Source organism: Trichechus manatus, unplaced genomic scaffold (assembly GCF_000243295.1).
Source record: "Trichechus manatus latirostris isolate Lorelei unplaced genomic scaffold, TriManLat1.0 scaffold00126, whole genome shotgun sequence".
Taxonomy (NCBI): Eukaryota; Metazoa; Chordata; class Mammalia; order Sirenia; family Trichechidae; genus Trichechus; species Trichechus manatus.
The window spans coordinates 6,870,854-6,893,970 of record NW_004444062.1 but is presented as its reverse complement, the minus strand read 5'-3'; the positions used below and the strand labels follow the sequence as shown (position 1 = coordinate 6,893,970).

Here is a 23,117-nt window from a genome sequence, read left to right as displayed (position 1 = left end):
TTCTTGGGTGATGTTAACGTTATGTGTTTCTGTATTTTTCGTTTATGTGGGCATGCATTTAAACTTACTGGGGACAAAAAGATGAAAGATTATATCCTGCTGCTTTGTTTAAAAAGTAGATTGAATTACTGAAAAGTAGAAATATAATTAGCATTTGCTTTTCCTCAGTTCTTGGTGTTGGCCCTTTCACATCGAGCAAGATGCCTCAGCAGCTGCCCCAGCCCCACTCGCTCCTTGACACTGCCCTAGGCTAACGGCTGGGCCCCCTGGGAGGGGGTGAGAGGCTGGGGCAAGATGGTTCTTTTCTCTGTCCACTCTGCTCAGTAGTAACCAGTCTGCAGTATCCTTACCCCAACCAATGGCTGATGAATCAACTCCAACTCCTGGCGACCTGCTGTGTGTCAGAGTAGAACTGTGCTCCACAGGATATTCAATGGCTGATTTTCAGAAGTAGATCACCAGGTCTTTCTTCCACGTCTCCTCTGGGTGGACTCTAACCTCTAACCTTTCAGTTAGCAGCCAATCATGTTAACAGTTTGCACCACCCAGGGACTCCTACAGCATCTTTAACTTGGTCATAAAATGTTTAACCTTTTGGTTCAGCTGAGGGACATCAGCATGTTTGTCTTAGGGATGCTGGTACTGAATCAGACTGGAGACCCCAGGGAGTGGTGGGGGAGAAGAGTGTACGTAAGAGGTGCATAGTCCATTGATAAAAATGTATGCTTTATTATTTTTTTTTAAAGAGGCAAGAGAGGGTGAGAATTCAAAGGCAAAGTTTATGTTTTCCAGTAGATGCCTCAATTCTGATAAACTGGTTTTATTCATTGTGTTTCAAATAGAGAGTATGTAAGATGCTTTCTGGGGCTAGTATGTGAATCTTGAGTATTCTGTGTTATACTGAGAATGAAGGCTCTGATTTGATTAAAAAGACTAGACTGTTTGTGGCTTAGGTAGTAAGTGTGTTGAACAATTTTTTACTTCACTGGTGTTTGTCTGCACATGCTATTCCCCAGCCTTGTGTTTGCGTTGCCTTGGTTCTGAGACACAAGTCCAGTGTCCTTGGGGACCTCTCTGTTTCTTGGTGCTTGTGTTTCTGAACCCTACACCTGGCACAGGAAGCTTTTCTTTTCCCATTCAATTCCTTTGAGAGAAGAAAGCCTTATCTTTTACCTAAGAAATAGAAACTTTACACAGCAAATTAGTTTCCCATTTAGCAATTACTACACGAATTGTTCAGTGACATTGGTTACATTTTTCACCATGTCAACATTCTCATTAATTCTATTCTGGTTATTGCGTTTTCAGTAATCTGGTTTCCCTGTCCCCTTACCCTTTCGTCTTTGCTTTAGAGTAATTGTTGACCATTTGGTCTTATATAGATGATTTGTTAAAATTACGAAGTACTCACTGGTAATATTGTTTATGTTATGAGCCAATCTGTTATTTACGTGAAAGGTGACATCAGGGTAGTTTCAGTTCAAGGCTTATAGAGTATCTCAGGGAGATAGTCTCGGGGAGTTCTTTAGTCTCAACTGGTCCAGTAAGTCTGGACTTTTTAAGAATTTGAGTTCTGTTCTACATTTTTCTCCTTCTATCAGGATCCATCTATTGTGGTCCTGATCAGAATAGTTGTTAGTGGTAGCCGGGCACCATCTAGTTCTTCTGGTCTCAGGGCATCTGTTATTCCCTCTGTCTAGATTGTACGTTCTGTGAGAAACAAGATCCATGCATAATTCATCTTTTCATTCCCTATAGACTTTGGCATAAGATAATATACCTGGTGAGAGTGTGAAGCAGGACTTTAGTTACAAGTGACAATAGCTCAATGTAAAATGGCATAACCAGAAAAGGAATTTAGTGGTACAAGAATCCCAGGTTACTGGCTTCAGGCATAGTTGAATCTAGGTACTCAAAGCTATCTAAACCATTCATTCTCATCCTTTGCCTCCCATTTTCTCTCTCTCTGTCTCTGTTCCATGTCCTCTGAGGTGACTCCACTCTCTGGCAGGTTCTTCTGTGTGATGGTACCAACAGTTCTAAGCTAATACCCTCAGAACTTCAAAGTTGGGTTTCTCAACCTCAGCACTATCAACATTTTGGGCCAGGCAATTCTTTGTTGTGGGGCCTGTCCTGTGCATTGTAGAATGTTTAGATGCATAACCTTCCCTCCTGAGTTGAGACAACCAAAAATGACTCCAGACATTGCCAGATATCCCCTAGGGGGCAGTCGCCTCTGGTTGAGAACAATTGGTCTAAAGCAACAGACAGCTTCTTTCTTCCAACTAATTCTGTAAAACTCCTAGACTTAGAAGTCATTGGCCTAGATTGGGTTATGTGCCCAACTGTGAACTAAGTTCTGTGGCTGAGGTGGTGGAGTGGGGTAATTGAATATACTGGTTAGCTTAGTCCAGGGTTCCCAGCCCACTCATGAGTTGGGGTTAGGTTTCTCTGTGGCACCTAACCATTGGAAAGTGAGGGTGGGGTATTATTTATTATTAGAGGAAAGGGGAGTGGATTCCATGCGAAACAAAACAAAAACAAAAACCACATGGACCACAGTAGGGACTGGGAAGTTATTTTGAATTGAGAGTGTAGTCTTGGTGTGGTAGAAAGAAGTGAGTCTTGGCAGTAGACAGGCACATGTTGCTACCCTGGTTCTTCCACTTATAAGCTGGGTAACTTTGGGCCAATTTTTTCCCCCCCTTTTCAATGAATTTATATTATGTTCATAAAAATACCATTTTCCAGTCAAAGTTTCTTTGATGTATAACATACAAATAGAAAAATACATAGATTATACGTTTAATGCCTTTTCACAATTTGAATGATCTTATGTATCCAGACTCAGATCAAGAAACAACAGTCCAGAAGCCCCCTTAAATTAAACTCCCTCCCAGTCATTCCTCCAGGTGCCTTCTAGAATCATAGTTAGTTTGCTTGCTTTTGAACTTTTGTAAAAATGGAATTACACCTTATGATTGATTCTTTTATGCCTGGGGTCTTCCACTCAATATTATGTTTATAACAATTTATCCATGTTGTTGCCTATAGCAATAGCTTGTTCTTCTCATTCTATAAGTTTTCAACTATATGAATATATCACAGTATTTTTTCAATTCTACTGTTGATGAACATTGGGTAGTTTCTAGTTTCCAACTGTTAGACATGCTATGAGTGTCCTTGAGCATGTATGTTGGTGATCCAGTACTCCGCTCAGTCGGGTATGTGCCTGGGATGAGATTGCTGGTCCTGCAGTAGAGATATCGCGAGGACTTTTTGTTCTGAGACGTAAATGAGACCAGGTAAAAAGGCTTGTGTGTCTACCACCTAATAGAGGGGCTGTACTTGTCTCCTTTTAAGTGCTTCATTTTGGATTGATTGTTTGGATGTGGAAAGTCAACACGTGGGAACTTGGTTTGAAAATCAGTTTTAACAAGTTTAATATGTTCGAATGATTTTAGATAGAAGCTAAACAGTAGTGGTGCCCAATACTCTAGCTAGTTTTACTGTTTTGCATTTAGAGAAAGAGACTATATGACTGCATATGCCTTTATTGATGGTCTCTCTCCGTGTCAAAATTTAAAAGAACATCATTAAAAACAAAACAAAACTGTGGCTTATGTTCTAGAGAATGGAACCAGTTGCTTTGTTTAATGGTTTCTCTTAGCAAATTTGCCTAGTTTTTAGTTCCATGCTTTGTAGAAGAGACTCCAGTGTCTCTTTTCAGAGATTATTTAACACATATAACTAATGCATAAGTATGTGACTTCAGTGATTAACTGCTAGTTCATTGTGTTTCTGATCTGGTGTTCCTTTCTCTTTGAGAGATTATTCTGACGTAAATGTTGATCAAAATTATGGAGTAGCATTTCTTACAAGGTGTTCATGCTTATATATTTAATTACTGAGGACTCTGAAATGCAGTGACTTTATTGCTATTTAAATTTGCATTTAAATGGTGTGAATAGCTTGTCAGATGTCCTATAGTGATACAGTGTCTTTTGTTTTCATCAGTTTGTTCATCTCTGACTGTAATCTGTGCAGCTTGGTTGCTCGCAGTTTACCTGCTGTTAGCTGTTCCCGAGCCAGACCCCAGCTCGTGGTGACCCCAAGCACAACAAAACTAAACGCTGCATGGACCTGCACCATCTGCATGATACACTGCGGGTTAGACCATTGTGATCCATAGGGTTTTCACTGACTGATTTTGGAAGTAGATTGCCAGGCCTTTCTTCCTAGTCTGTCTTAGTCTGGAAGCTCCCCTGAAACCTATTCAGCATCATAGCAATAGGTAAGCCTTCACTGACAGACAGGTGGTAGCTGTGCATGAGATGCATTGGTCGGGAATCAAACCCAGGTCTTCAGAATGGAAGGCAAGAATTCTACCACTGAACCACCACTGCCTCCACACAGTTTGCCTAGGGGCTTATTAATCAAATAGTTTTGAGTATAATGTTGTTGTGGACAGGGTTAGGAAGAAGGCATTCTTGTGAAGCACTGCCTTACCTTGGTGTATGACAAAGGACAGGTGATAAATCAGGGCTTCTGGATCCTGGCTGCCCACTGGCACTGCCTAGGTGCTTCTGGAAACTGCAGCTCTCAGGGCCCCACCTTCACACAGGCAGCTTCATTTGGCTGGGGTGGGGCCTAGGCATTAGTGTTTAAAAATACAGTTCTAATGTGCAGCCACATTCAAGTTGAGAATCAGTGTGTTAAATGAAGGGGATTGGACTTCGAGGGCTTCTGTCCCCTTCCATGTTGAGCGTTACAGTGATCTTGTGGTTTCTGTTAGTGTTTTTGCTGACCAACCAAAACGTTCTGACTTTAAAAAAATTGTTTTTGAAAATCTACAAAGTAATTTTATATTCTTCTAGTGATATCTTATCTCTCCCTTCCTTTTCCTTTCTTACTGTCTCTCACCCTCTTTTGTTAGCTTCTGCAGCCATTAAGTCATTTCTTATGTTGGATTTTAGTGTCTTTATTTTAAATGTTTGTAGAAACATGTTGGTTTAGTTAGAAGATTGTAGCGAACCTGTCAAACCATTGTTCTGGAATATGATGCTGGATTCTGTATTGGCACAGCCTATCTCCATGGGTTTAAAAGCTAAGAGTTTATCCGATTATTGTTGCATACCATTTCAGAGCTAAGGAAGCTGAATAATACTACTTCTGTTTTACGTGCAATGAAAGATTAAGACTCAGGGCCAGCAAGATAAGGCAGAGGGGCTGGAAGAGGTAGGTGGCCCCACGTTAGGGGCTAGCAGTCATTAGCGTTTCATATATCCCCACATGCTTCCTCAGCAGCTAATGAGCAAATCTGACCTCTTTTTTTGGAAGATATAACACATTAGTCTGACGTGTTGTCTAATTGTAAGCTCAAAACGGTTTAGTTCACCACGTGAGGCCATAACAGACAGACCTCCTCTTTCAGGACCAGCTTCTGAAGCGTGGAGTCATTCGCTTTGCTCATGTTTGTGTGATAGCAGCTGTCATTTTACAGTGGAAATTACGTATCATCCTTTAAACTGTGAGCCTCATAGGTCAGGAGGAATCCTGTCTTATTCATTGTGTGAGGTACAGTCAAGTCTTTATGGTTGAATCTATCCTAACAGGCCAAACTGCTGCATAATATGAATGCTTACATGGGTCTTATCTAGGTAGTGTCGATGGTTGTTTTTTTCTCTGAATAATTTAAGAAGGTATTTTCTTAAGTAATTTGCATAAAATTCAAGACATGTAAAATAGAATGAGGAAATAAACCAAGAGAAATCAAACCCATTGCTGTCTATTCCGACTCATAGAGACCCTGTAGGTCAAAGTAGAACTACTCGGCTTAGTTTACCTTGTTCATGACCAGCAAATACGAATAACCACTCATTACCAGCAAAAACAACACAGAGGTCTACTCCTTCTGGGAAAGAACTATACTGAATAGATTATTTTCTGTTTGAAATGTTTAACTCTTTGCCATGAGAAAAGATTTCATCCAAGGAACAAAGCACAGTGTGTCCTGCCATATTTTTGTAGCTCTAGAATGTTTTAATATTATATAATAGGAAAAAAATTGCTGGAATTTTAAAAACACATACCAGACTTCTTTAGATTCACATATATTTGTTTGTTACTAGTTGGCAGAAAAACAGAAGTGTTAATATTAGGTAAAATGACTTTTCATTCTAAATATTATATTTCAGGAGCTCTTTCCTAAATCCTTGTGAATAAAATTACACTTGCAGTATGTTTATAATCCTTTAAAATCCCTAAATCCTTAAGAAGGAAGTTGACCCAAATGTTTAAATAAGGATTTTATTACTGGAATTGGATATTTCTAATTTTCTTGGAGTATCATTTTTCCTGCTAGCTATACAGCAATACTCAAACCTGCTCTAGAAACTTCATACTCCTTTTGTTAGTACGTGACTTCTAAAGAAACTTGCTTCAGTTCTGAACAAAGCCCGGGCTTACTTTCAAAATTGAGCTTTGGTATAAACTCAAAATTGGTAAACAGAAGGGTAGTTTACTAAATTTTTACATAACTAAACACAGCCTGTTTCTTCATTCACTGTTGATGATTGATGTTAATTATCTAACATTTTTGTTGTGCTTTCCAGTGTGAAATGAAATGAAACCAAACCCCAAATCCTTGTTGAATTTATCCCAGTAAAATGTTTTCCAGATTTTTGTTGTTTTCTTTTTTTTAATTTTTCCCATACAAAAATTTATACATACATTGTTATGTGACTGTAATTGCTCTCCCCATACTGTGACAGCACACTCCTCCTTTCCACCCCTGATTGCCCATGTCCATTCAGCCAGCTCCTAACCCTCTCTGCCTTCCCATCTCACCTCAGGACAGAAGCTGCCCGTTTAGTCTCTTGTATCTACTTGAGCTAAGAGGCACACTCCTCACGAGTATCACTTTACGTTCCACAGTCCAGTCCAATCCCTGTCTGAAGAGTTGGCCTCGGAAGTTGTTTTAGTTGTTTTTTTGCTATAGTTTGGATTTACTTTATCTGCTCATCTGTGAACAGAAATGACGTAGATATTATTGCCATACTAAACTGAAAATATGTTTTTGTTGAAAGTACCGAGATCATATTGATGGGAATAAACCATTGGCCCCACACAGTCTGTGTGCTTGCGATAAATATTGTCACTTGAAGTTTATGTTCTTACAGACTAAAATCTTATCTTAAGGAAAATTTTAAATTAAGTTTGTTTGGGGAGATTAATGTTGACATATGAAGCATTGGTTCAGTGATAGAATTTCACCTTCTGTGCAGGAGACACAGGTTCAATTCGTGGCCAATGCACCGCATGCACAGCTACCACCCATCTGTCAGCAGGTTATAAACGGGTTATAGCAGAACTTCTAGATGCAGACAGACTAGGAAGAAAGCCCTGGTGATCTACTTCTGAAAATCAGCCAGTGAAAACTCTATGGATCACAGTGGTCCAAATGTACCCGATCATATGGATGGCACAGGACTGAGCAACGTTTCGTTCCATTGTGCTTGGGATTGACACGAGTCAGGCCCACTCGGCGGCAGTTAACAACGACAACAATGTTGGCATATCCCCATTTTTATTTCTTTTCACATATCTATATAAGCTGCTAATTCCAGTGGACCTATCTTAGCCCTGAGTTTATCCTCAGTTGCCTACTCTCCCTTTCTTTGATGATGAAGCGTTTCTTTCCCTTGGCTTCCATAACTGCATCCTTGCCTTGCTTCCTTTCTACTTCTCTGCCTGTGCTTTCTCAGTTTCTTTATACCTGAAATGTTGGTGTATCCTTGGGTCTCATCTTTGCCCACTTCCCTCATGTTCCCTTTTCCAGCTTTCCTTAAATAAGCTGTTCCCAAGACTTTAGATACCTTCTGTATATAAGCTGTTGACACCCCACTCTAGGTCTCTGGTCTTGAACTCCAGGCCCATTCATTTAACTGCCAGCTAGATGCCTTGACTTTCAAGTCCTCCTTGTCTTTTTCACTCAACATGTGCAAAAACAGAACACATTATAATATCTCCCCAGACCTGTGCCTCCTTCTCTTTCACCTGTTTGGGTGGAAGACACAGAGATCCACGCAGAAGCCTAAGGCAGAGTGCTGGGAGTCATCACGCAGCCTTCCAATACCCTCAGTCTCTCATCCAGGTGATCACCAAGTCCTGAGGATTCTGTCTTCAACAATCTTTTATTCAATACTTTTCTTGATTGTCAGTGCTTCATTTTTAGTTTAGGCTCCCAGCATACACAGCTAGGCCACTGTAACTAATTCTAACTAAACCTCCCTCAGTTCCCTACTCCCTCCCCAGGCAAGAATACACACTTCTTCTTGTTCCACTCACAGTCATCCACACTTCGAAATCCCTTGGTCTAGCTCTAGAGATTCTAGAAATGTAGTAGATACCTAGAAAAATGTTTGTAATAAAATGAAAGTAAATGACTCTGTTCCTTCATGTAAAAAGTTAACAGTATAGGTGAATCCATGACAGTTATAAAGAATGGGGAATTTAATGCTAATCAGAATTCAGGATTTCATCACAAGTGGACATTATGCCTTTATTTTTTGGAAAACAGTGCCCCAGGTCAATTCTGATAAGGGGAGCTAAACTTATCAATAAAGTGTTAGAGAAATGCTTTTTGATTTAAATAGTCTTCTAGAATATAATGCTAGAAGATGAGTCCTCTAGGTTGAAAGGCATTACACAATAGCCACAAAGAAGACTCAAACCAATGATCATGAAGATGGCGCAGGACCAGACAACGTTTCGTTCTGTTATACATAAAGTTGCCATCAGTCGGAGCCTATATGATAGCAACTAATAACCGTACTTGAATAACTTATACTAATGATTACACAGCATTAGATTTTTAACTGTTTGCAACTTATTGTTGAAATTATATTTGGCAATATGCCATTTGCCTTCAGATATTCTGAAAATATTATATTCTCCTGGTCGGTAGCCTAGTGGTTTTTTTTTTTTTTTCCTTTTAAATACCCATATTACACAACTTTATACCCATATCATACAACCCTTTATACCCATATTACACAACCCTTTATACCCATATTACACAACTTCTTGATGCTTCTGAGTGATGGACTACTCCTTACTCTGACCATGATAACCCTTGAGAAAAATTATGGCTGAAAAATTATGCCCTTATGACTATAGGAGAGAAGGACTTTGGTCTTTGACTAACGTATGTCTTTTTAAGATACTGATTAAAGTATAGAAGAGATTGGTGGTTGGAAAAACTACCACAGCCTCAACCCTGATCAGAGGATGAAGTACTCTTTAGCCTCTTCTGACCCTGTGAAGCAAGGGAACCATCAAGTGCTCTATTTTGTGTCTTACTTTTGTTTGTGCCATTTACTACCAAGTCACCATAAATTCATGACTTGACACGTTTTCTGTCCTCCTTTGGTATATAATGAAATACACCATTACTCATTTCGGATGAAGGGAAGACAGAGCAGATAGAAATGTTAGATATTTTAACAAGTCTCAAAGGACTGAATAAACTTTAAATTTTCTGTCCAGAGAATGGGTTAATAATTGGGAAGCTTCAAAGACTCCTGATAAAACATTCTCACACACTTGCTCAGAAAAGAAGCAAAATTCTTTATTTGCATGAATTTGTTATTTTTCTTTGAAAAATATCAGTTTTTTACCTCACAGAAGTAGCTTTCACCTGGGAAATTTTACAAGCTTTTTTTTTTTTTTTTAAAAGAGAGAAACTGAGGGTTGCTTTTGCCAAGGAGTGAGTAATTGTTTTTCCTGAATACTCACAAAGGTGTGAAGGAAACCGAGAATTTCTACCTCTTACTCCTCCTTGTCCTGTCTTTTTTTTTTTTTTTTGATACCAATGAACAATTTTTAAGCTTCCACATGTTATATAATTATTTGACAGTTCAGAGTGAGGTAGATCACAACCAAATACTCAGTGCAAATAGGTGCTTGATGTTTGTTGAAATTTTGGCGTCTTTAGTATTGTTTAGGTCTTATGCTTCCGGAATCAATTTTTTTAAATATAAAATATACCTAGAGATGTTTTTAGTCTTTGTATGATAAAATACATCGAAAGAATGTATCATAATCTTTATGGCAGAGAGATTGTCTTTATGGTGTGCTTGATATGAAATCACAAAGAGAAAAATCTTTTGAGTCATTGGTTCTTCGGGGGATTATGTTATGAACACAGAATATAAGCATACTTTTAAAATCTGCTAAAACCACCTCCCTTTCCTGTACATGTTGATCTTTGACCTGAATTAAAAATAATTTAGTTTTTTTTCTCCTCTCTATAATGTTGTTAAGAAGACATTAGGCCTTTGGGTATTGGGCCTGAAATTGAATTTTTCTTACTTTAGAAAAAAGGAAAAAAAATGGCTTGGGTGTTAGGGCATAATAAAAACTAGATCGTTCCTTTTGAACATTAAATTCATGCCTGTCTTGTTTTCACTAGCAATGAATATTAAATTTAGTCTGATGGCTGTACATCGTCTAAATTGTTGCACAGATGTTTACTCATTACAACTGTAGACTCATCTTTATGTCTGCTTTTGCCTTGAAGGATTTTGTCAGAAGCTAATGATGAGAGATTTGGCAGTAGGGACAATACCATCGCAAATGAGACCCGTTAGTACATTCTCTTAATCACAATTTTACATTAGAAACCAAAGGCTTTATAGTCTCTGAAGACACCCCACTGTGTTTCTGTGATAATGATGCTAGTCATGGGTTGCTTAGTTCTTGATTAAAATCTCCTGGCTTTTAAGTCATACTATTTAACTGTCAGAAAATAAAGGACTAAGTAATAAATTGTCAGTTGTCAAAGAAAATAATGATGTTATGATTTGAATACGTATTTTATAATTTCCTTCAGCGGTTTTGCTTGTCAGCTTCATCCCACCATTTAGTGTGGAAGACTTTCCAGGAAACACTACCATGAAATCTAGAATAATTGTATGATGTTGTGGTGAACCACAGTGGAGAAAAAGCACTTTGGAAGGTGACGCCTTCTCCAAAGCGGACTTTGACTTTGGAGTGGGACCAACCTGGGTTTGGGTCCTAGGCCTGCCACCAACATACACCCTGGGCTAGTTAGTTAGCTTTATAGAGTGTGGTGTGTATGTAAATCCTCTAGTGCAGCCCCTGGTACGTGTTATTATTGTTAGCTGCCTTTGAATTGGGCCACCAACTCATGGTGACCCCTATGCACAACAGAACAGAATGCCTTGGACCACTGTAATCCATAGGTTTTCACTGGATGATTTTTGGAAATAGATCGCCAGGCCTTTCTTCCTAGTCCATAACAGGTGCTTAATAGTGTTCCTCTTCTCTGTAAAAGTTGTGTATGTACTTCCCACGGGAAGACGTTTACAGTCCCTGTCTCTCCATGGGATCCCTCCTTTAGTCTTATGCATTGGAATATTGAATACACAATGAGTAGTTTGCTCATTGTATATTTATTCCATATGTGTGCCAACATGTGAATGCCAGCTACTGCATGTTCCAAATAACACTCCTCCCTCTCTTGGTAGGTGCCTGAGATCATCAGCTCCATCAGACAGGCCGGGAAGATCGCCCGGCAGGAGGAGCTCCATTGCCCGTCTGAGTTTGATGACACATTTGCCAAGAAGTTCGAGGTGCTCTTCTGTGGCCGAGTGACGGTGGCCCACAAGAAGGCCCCACCAGCACTGATAGACGAATGCATCGAGAGGTTCAATCACATCAGTTGCAGCAGGAAAGCAGAATTCGACTTGCTCTCCCAGAATTCTGAAACCGCAAATACTGTGACGGGATTTTCCTTAACTAATAAATTCCGATCTGTGTTCCAGCCGGTGGGCCATGAGGAGCAGGGCCAGAGGCCTATGCGGAAATCCTTCTCCCAGCCCGGACTTCGCTCCTTGGCCTTTAAGAAGGAATTTCAAGATGGAAGCCTTAGAAGTAGTAGTTTTTTCAGCTCTTTTGAGGAAAATGATATTGAGAGCCACCTAATTAGTGGACACAATATTGTGCAGCCGACAGATATTGAGGAAAATCGAACTATGCTCTTCACGGTAAAATAATATTGAGCCTCGAGCTTGTCCCTGCTCTGCGATATATGTTCAAAAGAAGATGTGCTTTATTGAGGGAAGATTCTTAGTAAATTGTTTTTGGCAGTTTTGTGTGAATCCATATATTCTTTTCTCAGGATAAAATCCATACTTCAGTTATGATCCTTTAAACTCGTTGTTGTACGCCGTTGAGTTCATTCCAACTCACAGGGACCCAATAGGACAGAGTAGGACTGCCCCATAGGGTTCTAAGGAGTGGCTCGTGGGTTCCAACCGCTGACCTTTTGGTTGGCTGCTGAACGCTTTAACCACTGCACCACCAGGGCTCAAAAATATATGAAAGAGGCCAAAAAAGGGATTTTTAAATTGTGTCTTAATTTCAAGTAATACATTTCAACAGAATCCTTTGGTTGGAAAATAAGTACTTTCTCTTAACTATTTTTATTACTTTATAAAATTTTTACTCACTGTTAATCAGAATAATTGTCAGCATGATTGGATGACATGATATTTGAGATTTATACCCAAACTGAAATATTAGTTTAGCCAATTGGTTGCTAAATGCCAGAAGGATCTTGCCAAATGCCAGAAAAGGAATGGACACGGGGAGCTGTCCCTGCTGGAGTTTGGGGTTCCTGTGTTCTAAGCAGATCTGGGGTTCTTCTGGGTAGGCTTGCCCTCCCTGGGAGCCCCCTGGGTCAGAGTGAATTAGTCTGAGCTGATGGGACTCAAAGTGCTGACCCAGAGGTGAACTGGTCTCTGACGGTGTATGGGACTGGTTGTTCCTTGGCCCCTTCCGTGTCTCTTCTTTGGCTTAATGCTGACTGACATTCTTTAGAGAGCAAAATTATCTTAAATGTAATATCTTGTTTTTGTACCTAAATCAGGGCAGTCCGATAGCTATGAGATAAGAAAGTTGACTGCCAAGGTTAATGCTGTGTGGATGTATTCAGGTTTAAAATAGAGATAATGTATCCTAGGTTAATAGGGCTGATTTATTTCTTCCCCTTTTCATCATTGACCTAATATATTGTAGAGTGCTACGTCAGCATTCAGACTTGTGTTTCAATCTGAGATCTGTATGTTAAAAAAAACTCTCTTGTCACTGGGAAATCTGCTTAGTTCATTTATTTAACAAGTACTTAATGAGTGACTGCTGTGTGCAGGGTCCTGTACAATATGTTAGAAACACAGCAGTGAACAAGACTCCCAACATGGAATTTAGATTTCTGGGAGTCCTGGGGTGGTACAAACAGTTTACATGCTTGGCTGCTAACTGAAAGATTGGAGGTTCGAGTCCACCCAGATGCACTTTGGAAGAAAAGCCTAATCTCACTTTCAAAAAATCAGCCATTGAAAACCCTATGAAGTGCGCAGTTCTACTCTGACACACGTGGGGTTGTCATGATTTGGAGTTGACCCAACGGCATCTGATTTTAAGGGAGAGAAATGTCAGACAATTGATGGCACAAGTAATTTATCTAATTACAGTTGTGATAAACACTACAAAGGAGAAGCAGAGGACGTTGCAAGAACAGCTGGGGCATCGGGGAAAGCTTCTTCCAGAAAGTGATTTTGACCGAGCAGAGCGTTGGTTGTGGTCAACTGGGAGTGGGTATCCTGGGTGCGGGGAACAGCAGGTGAGAAGGCCCTAAGGAGAGATGGAGCATGGTACCTGGGAGAAACCCTGAAGCCTTTGCATTAGTTGTTTCTTTTGCTTGGCAGGCTTTCTCCCCGGGTATTCATGGGTCTTACTTCCTCGCTGCCTTTAGGTCTCTGCTGAAATGTTAACTTGGCATGAAGAAATAATCTCATCTCACTTCTTTGCTTTATTTCTCTCTGTAGCACTTATCATCATCTGAGATATAATTACAAATAAGTAATACATCTTCTGTCCTTTATGTCCCCAAGAAGGTAGTCTCCATGCGGGCATGGATTTTCATGTTTGTTCACTGCTGTTATCACTCGTGTTTAGAACAAAGCTTAGCACATGGTGGGTGCTCAGTAAATACTTATTAAATGAGAAGGAAGGCCAGGTGCCTCCCTGGGAGCAAGGAGGGGCGGTAGGGGGAGATGGGGCTGGTGAGAGAGACAGGGGCTTCACTAGACATCACATCATGAGCCTTACTCAAGAGTTTGGTTTTCATCCTAAAATCTGTGGATAATTACTGAAGAGTTTAAACACAGAATGATACTGAATGTTTTTGGCTACACAGTGAGGATGTATTTCAAGGAGGGCAAGGGTAGGTTGAGGAGAAGAGTTAAGAGGCCATTGTAGTCATCTAGGTGAGAGATGGTGGTAGCTTGGAGTGTGAAGGCAGTGGGGATGGAGAGAAGGGAGGATGGAAAAATACTCAAGAAGTCAAGTTGATGGGACGTGGTGAGTGATTGAAAGTGATGGGGAAGGAGAAGGATCTAAGAGCCCTACCCAATTTTAAATTCTGATTTCCTTTTTACAGCCCAGCCACAACCAAATAATAATGCGTTAGTGTTCCTCAACTGTGAGACTTTCAAAGCTTCTTTTTTAAAAAATAAAGATTATCTTCATTGTGTGTCGGTATCTTCATTGTTCCCTAAAGAGAATAAACATATCCAGAGTAGAGACTCATTCATTGTTGACAGACTTTTCCATCTTTACTCTGTATTGCACTAGGCAAGGCAGATACTGTGTTGGCTCGTACTCTAGAGAGACACACAGTCTAGTCTGATTCAGAAAGATGTTGCGTGTTAACAATGAATTAGTTTTTTATCATGCTTGGTCTTCATGGAAGGGTAAGGCTAAAAGGCTACCTACCTGTCAGTGTTAACTGACTCCACATTCAGAGCGTAATTACTCCTGATTTATACTCTTAAGTTTCTGACAAGCTTATATATCGGATTTGTACTTCACATCAAAGTATAAAGAGTTTAAAGGGAGGGAAGCAGCTGTCAGTCACAGTGACAACATCAGGATGTGACCACTGACTTCTTTATCCTGACGAGAAACTAAAATTGTAGAAAACACACACAAAAGAACTCAAGAAATTTATCTATCTGGAGGCATGGAGTCCAGGGAGGTAGTCAACTACAGTCAGCTGGGGAGTGGGTATACAATTAACAATATGTGTATTGTAACAACCCTCTGCTATAATGGAGGTGTATTATGATAACCCAAGTCAATAAGTCAATGTTCATTTATACTAATGTGCTAGCTTTTCAAAAAGTCCGGTAAGATATGTAAATGTCTAATACATGGTATGTACTCAACAAATGGTAGATTATTTTAACAATAATTTTAAAAGACTTTAAAAAATAAAAATGACTTGCCATCGAGTTGATTCTGACTCATGGCGACCTCATATGCATCAGAGTAGAACTGTGCTCCGTAGGGTTTTCAGTGACTGATTTTTGGGAAGTAGATCACCAGGCCTTTCTTCCTAGGCTTCTATGAGTGGACCTGAGTCACCATCCTTTTGATCAGTAGCAGAGCGTGTTAACCATTTGCACCACCCAGGGACTCTATAGTAAAAAAATAGTCCTTAGAAAATGTTTTGAAAGTCGTAAAAGAAAAGCTTCAGTTTTCCAGAAGATTCACTTATCTAGAAACCTCATTTTCATATAAAGGAGATGTTCAATCTGAGGCTTTATTGCTACTTTTTGAGTATTTAGTTCTTTTCTCTCAAAGAAGACTGCTGTCTTTTGTAGGTGAGTATAGTAATGATTATCCTGTGCTACGGGAAATCCTTAGGATAAGTTACAACCTTTGGTGTGATTTCCTGCAATGATATAGTCAGAATTTTATAGGAGCTTGTTCCTTTATTCTTTGTTTCTGTAGATCATGAAATGAGAGATGTTTGTGTGACAAATTTAAATTCAACTTTCATGTTAAGCTAGTTTCTTTTTTGTTTGTTTTTTAAGATTGGCCAGTCTGAAGTTTACCTCATCAGCCCTGACACCAAAAAAATTGCATTTGAGAAAAATTTTAAGGAGATATCTTTTTGCTCTCAGGTAAACGGAAATGAGTTATTGGTTCAATTGCAATGGAATTTTTTTAATGATTTGTTTTAATATTTGTCATACAACAAAAGTGCACTGGATTACAAGGGATATGTTTTCTAATTACTGGATTTGTGATCTTCAATTTCTTTATGCTTTGGTATATTATGGTGAAATAAAGAATTTTGAAATTAAATAAGAATTTCGCTTTAAGTGACAATAACTTTGAAAAAAATAGATTTACTTGCCTTTTTTTTGCAATTATTGGTAATAATGTTTAGCAATCATAATTTCCAGATGTGTATGTTTTGTATACAGGTAGTCCCTGACTTAATGACAGGGTTCTGTTCCATTGACTCCATTGTAAGTCGGTTCTGACAAAAATCGAATACCTCATTTTTTTCATTATTATTGCCTTTTATTATCAGTATCTTTATAAATAACAGCAGTGTTTTGAAAAGTAAATCGTAAAGTTGAATATCTGCGAGTGAACATATGAGAACGATACCATCAGCAAATTACATGCGGCAACATTGTAGCACATACTACTAACGATAAGGACAGTCATAATATATGTAATAAGAACTGTCATAAGTGCAATTCGTTGTAACTCTGGGACTACCTGTATATATTTACACATACACACAGATATATTTCTTCTTAAAATAGATGTTTACTTTACAAAAGTTTGTAACTTTTTTTGGGTACCAATCACCATTATTTCTTCTCCCTTAAAATATAACACATAGTGCATATCTTAGATACTTTACTCAGAATACTGTGTCTACTTGAAAATTTCTTTCTTGATAATCTCCCGGGTGTGTTTTAGAGATTTTTGGAAGAATCTGTCAATTATGATTAGCTATACCAGTTTTTGGAAACCCTGGTGGCATAGTGGTTAAGAGCTACCATTGCTAACCAAAAGGTTGGCAGTTCGAATCCACCAGGCACTCCTTGGAAACGCTATGGGACAGTTCTACTCTGTCTTACAGGGTTGCTATGAGTCAGAATCGACTTGACAGCAACAAGTTTGGTTTTTGGTTTGGTATACCAGTTTTACTCAGGTCCTCTCTATCAAATATGAGAACACTTAAAGTTATGTTTTTTTATTTTTTAGACTCTAACTTCTCATTTCCATAATTAATAAAATACAATGAATATCTCAATGTTTGCTAATGTATAATGTGATCTACTTAAGTATTCAGAAGGAGAATTTTCTTTCCCAAAATAATAATAATAACATTCTCTATCCATTTTCCAAGAATACGTTCTTCTAAAGCATATTCCTGTAAGAAGTAACCTTTAGCTAACCCTTAATTTGCCATTGGAGAACACTCATTGAAATGCCAGGTTTTGCTAATGACTACTCATATATTGGAGAATATTTGACCTGAGAGTGAGATTATGTACAAAATTTTTTTTTTGTGGTTTGCTCCCATTTTCTAGTTGAAATATTAATGTTAAATGCTTACTTTTTAACATAATAGCTTTACTATTTCCTAAAGGGTGCAGTTTACAAGTTAATATGATTCCCTGAGCTTCAAGCTATCTGCACTCTTATCTCTGTGTGCTAGTGCTTTCAGAAGGCATTGCCATATTAATATTTATGGGAGTTGTTTTATCTGTATTAAGGTGCCTGTGTTAGCTGATGTTTTCAAAACAAGTTTATATATTAATATTTATTGAAAAGAGCTCTTAGGAAACTATGAGAAAGCCTTGGCCTTAGTACCTTGTATTTAAAGGCTCCCCTATTCTGTGTGTGTAACTTTTGACTTGTTCTTCATATTAGTTTAGTGTTTATCTCTTTTTTAGGAGTATAAACCCTGTTTAATTTTTTTTTAACCTTTGTGTGTGTCTGTGTATATACATATGGTTGTATTTATTCATTAATCTCTTTGATTCTCCAAGTTGTTTTCTCTCTTTAATACCTAAGTAAAGTTCTAATTTTTCTGTTATCTTTTCTCTGCTTCCATTATTTAGTATGAGAATGAGCATTAAAAACTCCAGTTTCCAGAACTTATTGTTGTGGAGACAATCAGAATAGCATTTTTGTAGAATGATGTTAATCTTCATCATCTTTCAGATGCTCTTAGTTATTTTTCGATTTTAAAATGTCTGAGATTAGTAATTTTATAGTGCTCTTTAAAATTGGAGTGTGTAAACCTTAAGTTGCATTTCTGAGAATGGTATTTCTTTTAGACACAACTCACTGTTCCATTCTCCTTTCCCCCGCCTCTGACAGGGTATTAGACACGTGGACCACTTTGGGTTTATCTGCCGAGAGTCTTCGGGAGGTGGAGGCTTTCATTTTGTCTGCTATGTGTTTCAATGCACAAATGAAGCTCTGGTAAGAGAGGCTTGCTCATTTTTACCTTGAAACCTTGTTTACAAGGAATTTCAACCTGATTTTTTTTTCTTTAACCAAGTCATATAGCCTCACTGATATATCATTATTTAACTTTAATCATTCATGACAGTTTAATAACTAGCTAGTACACATCTTAGCTTTATTTGAGTGTACGTTTTAAATCTTCACTATTTTTGAAGAACCTACCCACTTCTACCCTCTGGTCTAGCATTTTAAAATGTTATTGTGGACTTTTGAGCAGAGGAGTTAGCTTTTACCTTCAGTATTTGTTGTGTTTTTAGTTTTCTTAACCTCCTTTCCTTTGAAAGATTTGAGCATCTGGGTATATTTCTCAGACTGCAGTCCTAGCAGTTATTACCATTATAATCTGTCAACCTGTGATTAATAGTCCATAAAAATCTGGAGATACTGAGTCTTTCCACAGAGCTCTCAAATCAGCCCAGCTAATTTAAAATTTACTGTTTGCTCCCTGTGTTTCCCTTCTTTTCCATTAGGTTGATGAGATTATGATGACCCTGAAGCAGGCTTTCACAGTGGCTGCAGTGCAGCAGACTTCTAAGGCCCCCACTCAGCTGTGTGAGGGCTGCCCTGTGCAGGGCCTGCACAAGCTCTGTGAGAGGATAGAGGGTGAGTAGCGGAACCCTTCTGAGCTTTCAAATAAAAGTTCCAAGGAAACCTTAGGTGACATGCGTTGATAGGTTCAGCATAACATAGGCTTGTATTTGTTACAGAATTGTGAGCACACTTTCAACATGCAGAAGATATCTTCTGTATATCAGGCATGGTGCTAGTGTTGGGGATACAAAGCTAAAAACCCATGCCCCCTTCTGCCGTCTTCCCTCCAAGCGTCTCTGAGGTAGTGAAGGAGTTAGGGAAATGTAAAAACCAGTTGTATAACAGTTATTATAGACTATGATGGTCAGCCATGTTGACCTCTATAGAGAAATCTAGTAAGAGCTAAAGAAGTTCCCCCGGGTTTCTCAAGTAGAAGGTCATCAGTAACTTCTGCCAGAACAGTTTTAAAGGAGTGGGGAGACAGAAGTCAGGTTGCAGTTGAGGGACGAATAAAAAAGAATAAAAGAAATACTGTGACTTTGACTACACTTTCTAGAAACTTGGTTTAGGAGTAAATCATGATAAAACAGTATGATTTGCAGCTAATATTTATTCAGTACTTAAAATGCGCCAGGCACTGTGCTGAATGCTTTATTTAATATGCATTACTCATGTATTTAATCCTCATCACATTTCTGGGAGGAAAAGGGACTTTTTATTTTGCACATTTTACAGATGAGTAAACTGAGGATTAAAGAAGTCTAGAAATAAACTAATCCCTGCTGAACCCAGGATTCCCTGCCACCAAATGGTTAAGTGCTTGACTACATCAAAAGGTTGGTGATTCAAACCCACCCAGAGGCACCTCAGAAGAAAGGACTGGCAATCTGATTCCAAAAGGTCACAGCCATTGAAAACCTTCAGGAGCAGTTCCTCCACACACATTAGGTTGCCATGAGTGGGAACTGACTCGATGGCAACTGGTTTGTTTTTTCTTTTTTTTGGTTCCCTGCTACCGAATGTGTCTTCCCAAGAGAAGGCCATACTGAGGCGGGGCCGGGGGTGGGGGGCGGCGGGGAACCCAAGAGCGCCAGCCAACTTTTTTTTTTTTTTTTTTTTTTTTTTTTTTAAGAATTGGAGAGGTTGAGCAGTTTCAGAGTTCAAGGGGCCAGATCTATCAGAGTGGAATGGAGGTGATGCCTCCTGAGCAAGAGTGGGGGAATTAGCCTCAGGCAAGAGAGACTCCGTTTCTCTGCAACTGCAGGGAGGGGCTGAGGGGAAAGGACAGAACCCAGGCAAGGATGAAAGTACGTGACCATGATGCTCACCAGCAGGATCCAGAAGACGAAAAGGTTTATGTCTCTCTTTTCTTGACTTTTGCATTTTACTCTATTTATGGGAGAATTTCTAAAAATTTTTTTTTGTTAGTGATTTTAGGGAAGTCACATGATTTAAAAAACTCATGTTACTGTAAAAAGAAAGCACAGAATTGATCATTTTTGGAATATCTTGAATACTTATAAGCTGTAATTATGTAAAGAAAAACTACATTGTGACTCAGCTCTGATTTCCTTTTTTAAATGAGAGATTGACAGTCGTCACCTTATGGTCTGGAAAGGTTCAGCTGCTGGCATTACACTACTCTTTAAAGTGATTCAAAATGATTAATTTTTTTATATTCTGTTTCCCAAGTTGATACTGTTTGCTGATATCCTGCAAAATATAGTGGGAAACAGGAAAAGTTTTGCTTTAGCTGGAGATCCCAACCGAGACGATCACTAACCCTTCCTTAGTGGTTGTCAAGATAAGGGAAACAGTGACAGAAACGTCCCTTAAGAGTTTATTTCAAGGAGCCAGCAATGACTTTGGCCTTGATAATAAAGCAAATCCTCATCTGCAATCCTAGCTGGAAGGCTTCGAGCTCCACATGATCAGTCTTTTCTTTGGTCTGGGTTCACATTCAGAATGTTACAGGTAGAAGGTTTAATCAGGATAGGAATTCTGCTCCTGTTGTTTTGTAATTAATCATTTAATTCCTCTTTCTACCTGATAAAATCTGTAAGCTATAACCAAAAAAAAACCCAAACCTGTTGCTGTCAAGTCAATTCCAACTTATAGCGATGCTGTAACAGGGACGCTGTAGGACAGGGCAAAACTGCCCCAGAGGGTTTCCAAGGAGCGACTGGTGGATTCGAACTGCTGACCTTTTGCTTAGCAGTCAAGCTCTTAACCACTGCGCCACTAGGGCTCCGATTAATCATTTAATTCATCTTTTTACCTCATAAAATCTGTAAGCTATCCTAATGTAAAAACATTCAAACAGAAGCTTGGTGAGGGTATGTTTTGCCTGCATGATGGGAAGCATTTCTGAAAGTATAGATGGCACGTTATTAAAGGTGTTCATAGGAGAGGAGATGCTAATTATTTTCTGAGCAGTTTTAGAGGTAGCCATTGCTTTTCACTATATTGCATTCCTAATAGGTAGAATAAAGTGGCTTATTAAAACTCATTGTATGTTCCCATAGGAGCAGTTCTAGCAGGAAGTTATGGTTTGACCAAACCAAAAAAAGAAACCAAACCCTTTGCCATCGAGTCAATTCTGACTCATAGCGACCCTATAGGACAGAGTAGAACTGCCGCATAGGGTTTCCAAGGAGCGGCTGGTGGATTCAAACCGCTGACCTTTAGATTAGCAGCCAGGCTCTTAACCACTGCGCCACAAGGGGTCCATGGTCTGACCAGGAACTCTGTTAACCATGGAGAGGGCCAATGATGTGGTCAAAGAAAGGAAAATTTAAAGACTGTTTTCTTTATCAGTTATATGGTTAAATTATACCTTGAAATCTATAAAACAGAGTAAGTACACTGTTCATAATGATAATGTTAGACATTTTCTCCACTCCAAACTGTACTTACAACATCTAATGTAAAAGACGTGTCTGTACTCGATTCTGTACTTGAGCTGTATACACCTATTAGTTCTAATGAGCAGTATTTATACAGTGTTTTGCTTATCTTAAAGTTGAGGGGAACATTTTGGGAATTATTAGGATGAATTATATTTTCACTAGGGGAAAAAAAAAGTTGATCTGAGGTTTCCTTTTGCTCTCAGAGTAAACTTTCCTCCAGCCAGGCAAACACATTCATTATAGCTTCCTCTAATAAGAGCATGTTTCAGCACCTAACAGGGGGAGGGATTGTAGTTTGGGAATCCCCTTGACCTTGATTATCCTTTTCTGCTTTGTGCCTTGCCTTCCTTTTCCCCCATTAAGCCCTTTTGGCATCACACGGGGTCCTCTGAGTCGGTGCCTGCAGCGTGGAATTTTGCTGTAGGAGCCACCCACTGAGAGGCTGGTGGTGGTGAAAAGCCACATAGAAGGGGCTAGGAGTAAAGAGTGAGCACTCAGACCTGGGTGGGCCACCTCTTTTTTGAGATGGGGCAGGAAAGACCTAATGAATAGAGGCGTCCTGAAGACAAAGAGAACACTAGTTAGAGGGTCTCTTCACACCTGCTGAGTATGAAGAATAATATGTGTTTCATGATTTCATTAATGATTTTTAAAAGCACCTAATTGTCCTAACTCTTCTTAGAGCTTGGATTCCCCCCCCCCCGCCACATGTGAACGTTTCATCAAACAATATAATATTTCCAGAATATGCTTAGATGGGAAGCATTTTTAGTTAATGATTACAGAATGCTTATTTTAAACACTATTTTGATTCAACATTTAAGTAGTTAATACAGTAAAATCTTGTACCTGTAATCCTGGCTTGTATGACCTGATAGCTTTCCAGAAGAGTAACTGAATTGCATTCTGACAAAACCCATGCATATTTTTTGCATTTTTACCCACCTATGAATTAACTTTTGTTTTGAAGCCATCCATGTGGCAGGCAACTTGAGGGAGGCAGTAGAGCACTTAATAGTTTGGTCTCTGGAGGCAGAGAGACACAGTTTCAGATTCTAAGTCTTGTCCATTACGTAGCTGGTGTCATGGATTGAATTGTGCCCCCCCAAAATATCTGTCAACTTGACTAAGTCATGATTCCCAGTATTGTATGATTGTCTACCATTTTGTCATCTGATGTGATTTCCCTATGTGTTGTAAATCCAATCACTATGATTTTAATGAGATGGATTAGTGGCAGTT

The 23,117-nt window shown here is 39.0% G+C and overlaps 1 protein-coding gene across 5 annotated transcripts in view; it reads left to right on the top strand.

Moving 5' to 3' along the window:
• The window catches only part of TBC1D1 (TBC1 domain family member 1), a 276,672-nt gene that overhangs the window by 111,313 nt on the left and 142,242 nt on the right, over nt 1-23,117 (top strand). For 4 of the 5 annotated variants that reach the window (XM_023738962.1, XM_023738960.1, XM_023738963.1 and 1 more), the window contains 4 exons: nt 11,553-12,071; nt 15,966-16,055; nt 18,286-18,390; nt 18,906-19,038. In XM_023738962.1, the coding sequence (XP_023594730.1) occupies nt 11,553-12,071; nt 15,966-16,055; nt 18,286-18,390; nt 18,906-19,038 (847 nt within the window). Of the gene's footprint in view, nt 1-11,552; nt 13,709-15,965; nt 16,056-18,285; nt 18,391-18,905; nt 19,039-23,117 lie in introns of those variants that run through there. The other variant, XM_023738964.1, reaches the window with a different exon arrangement.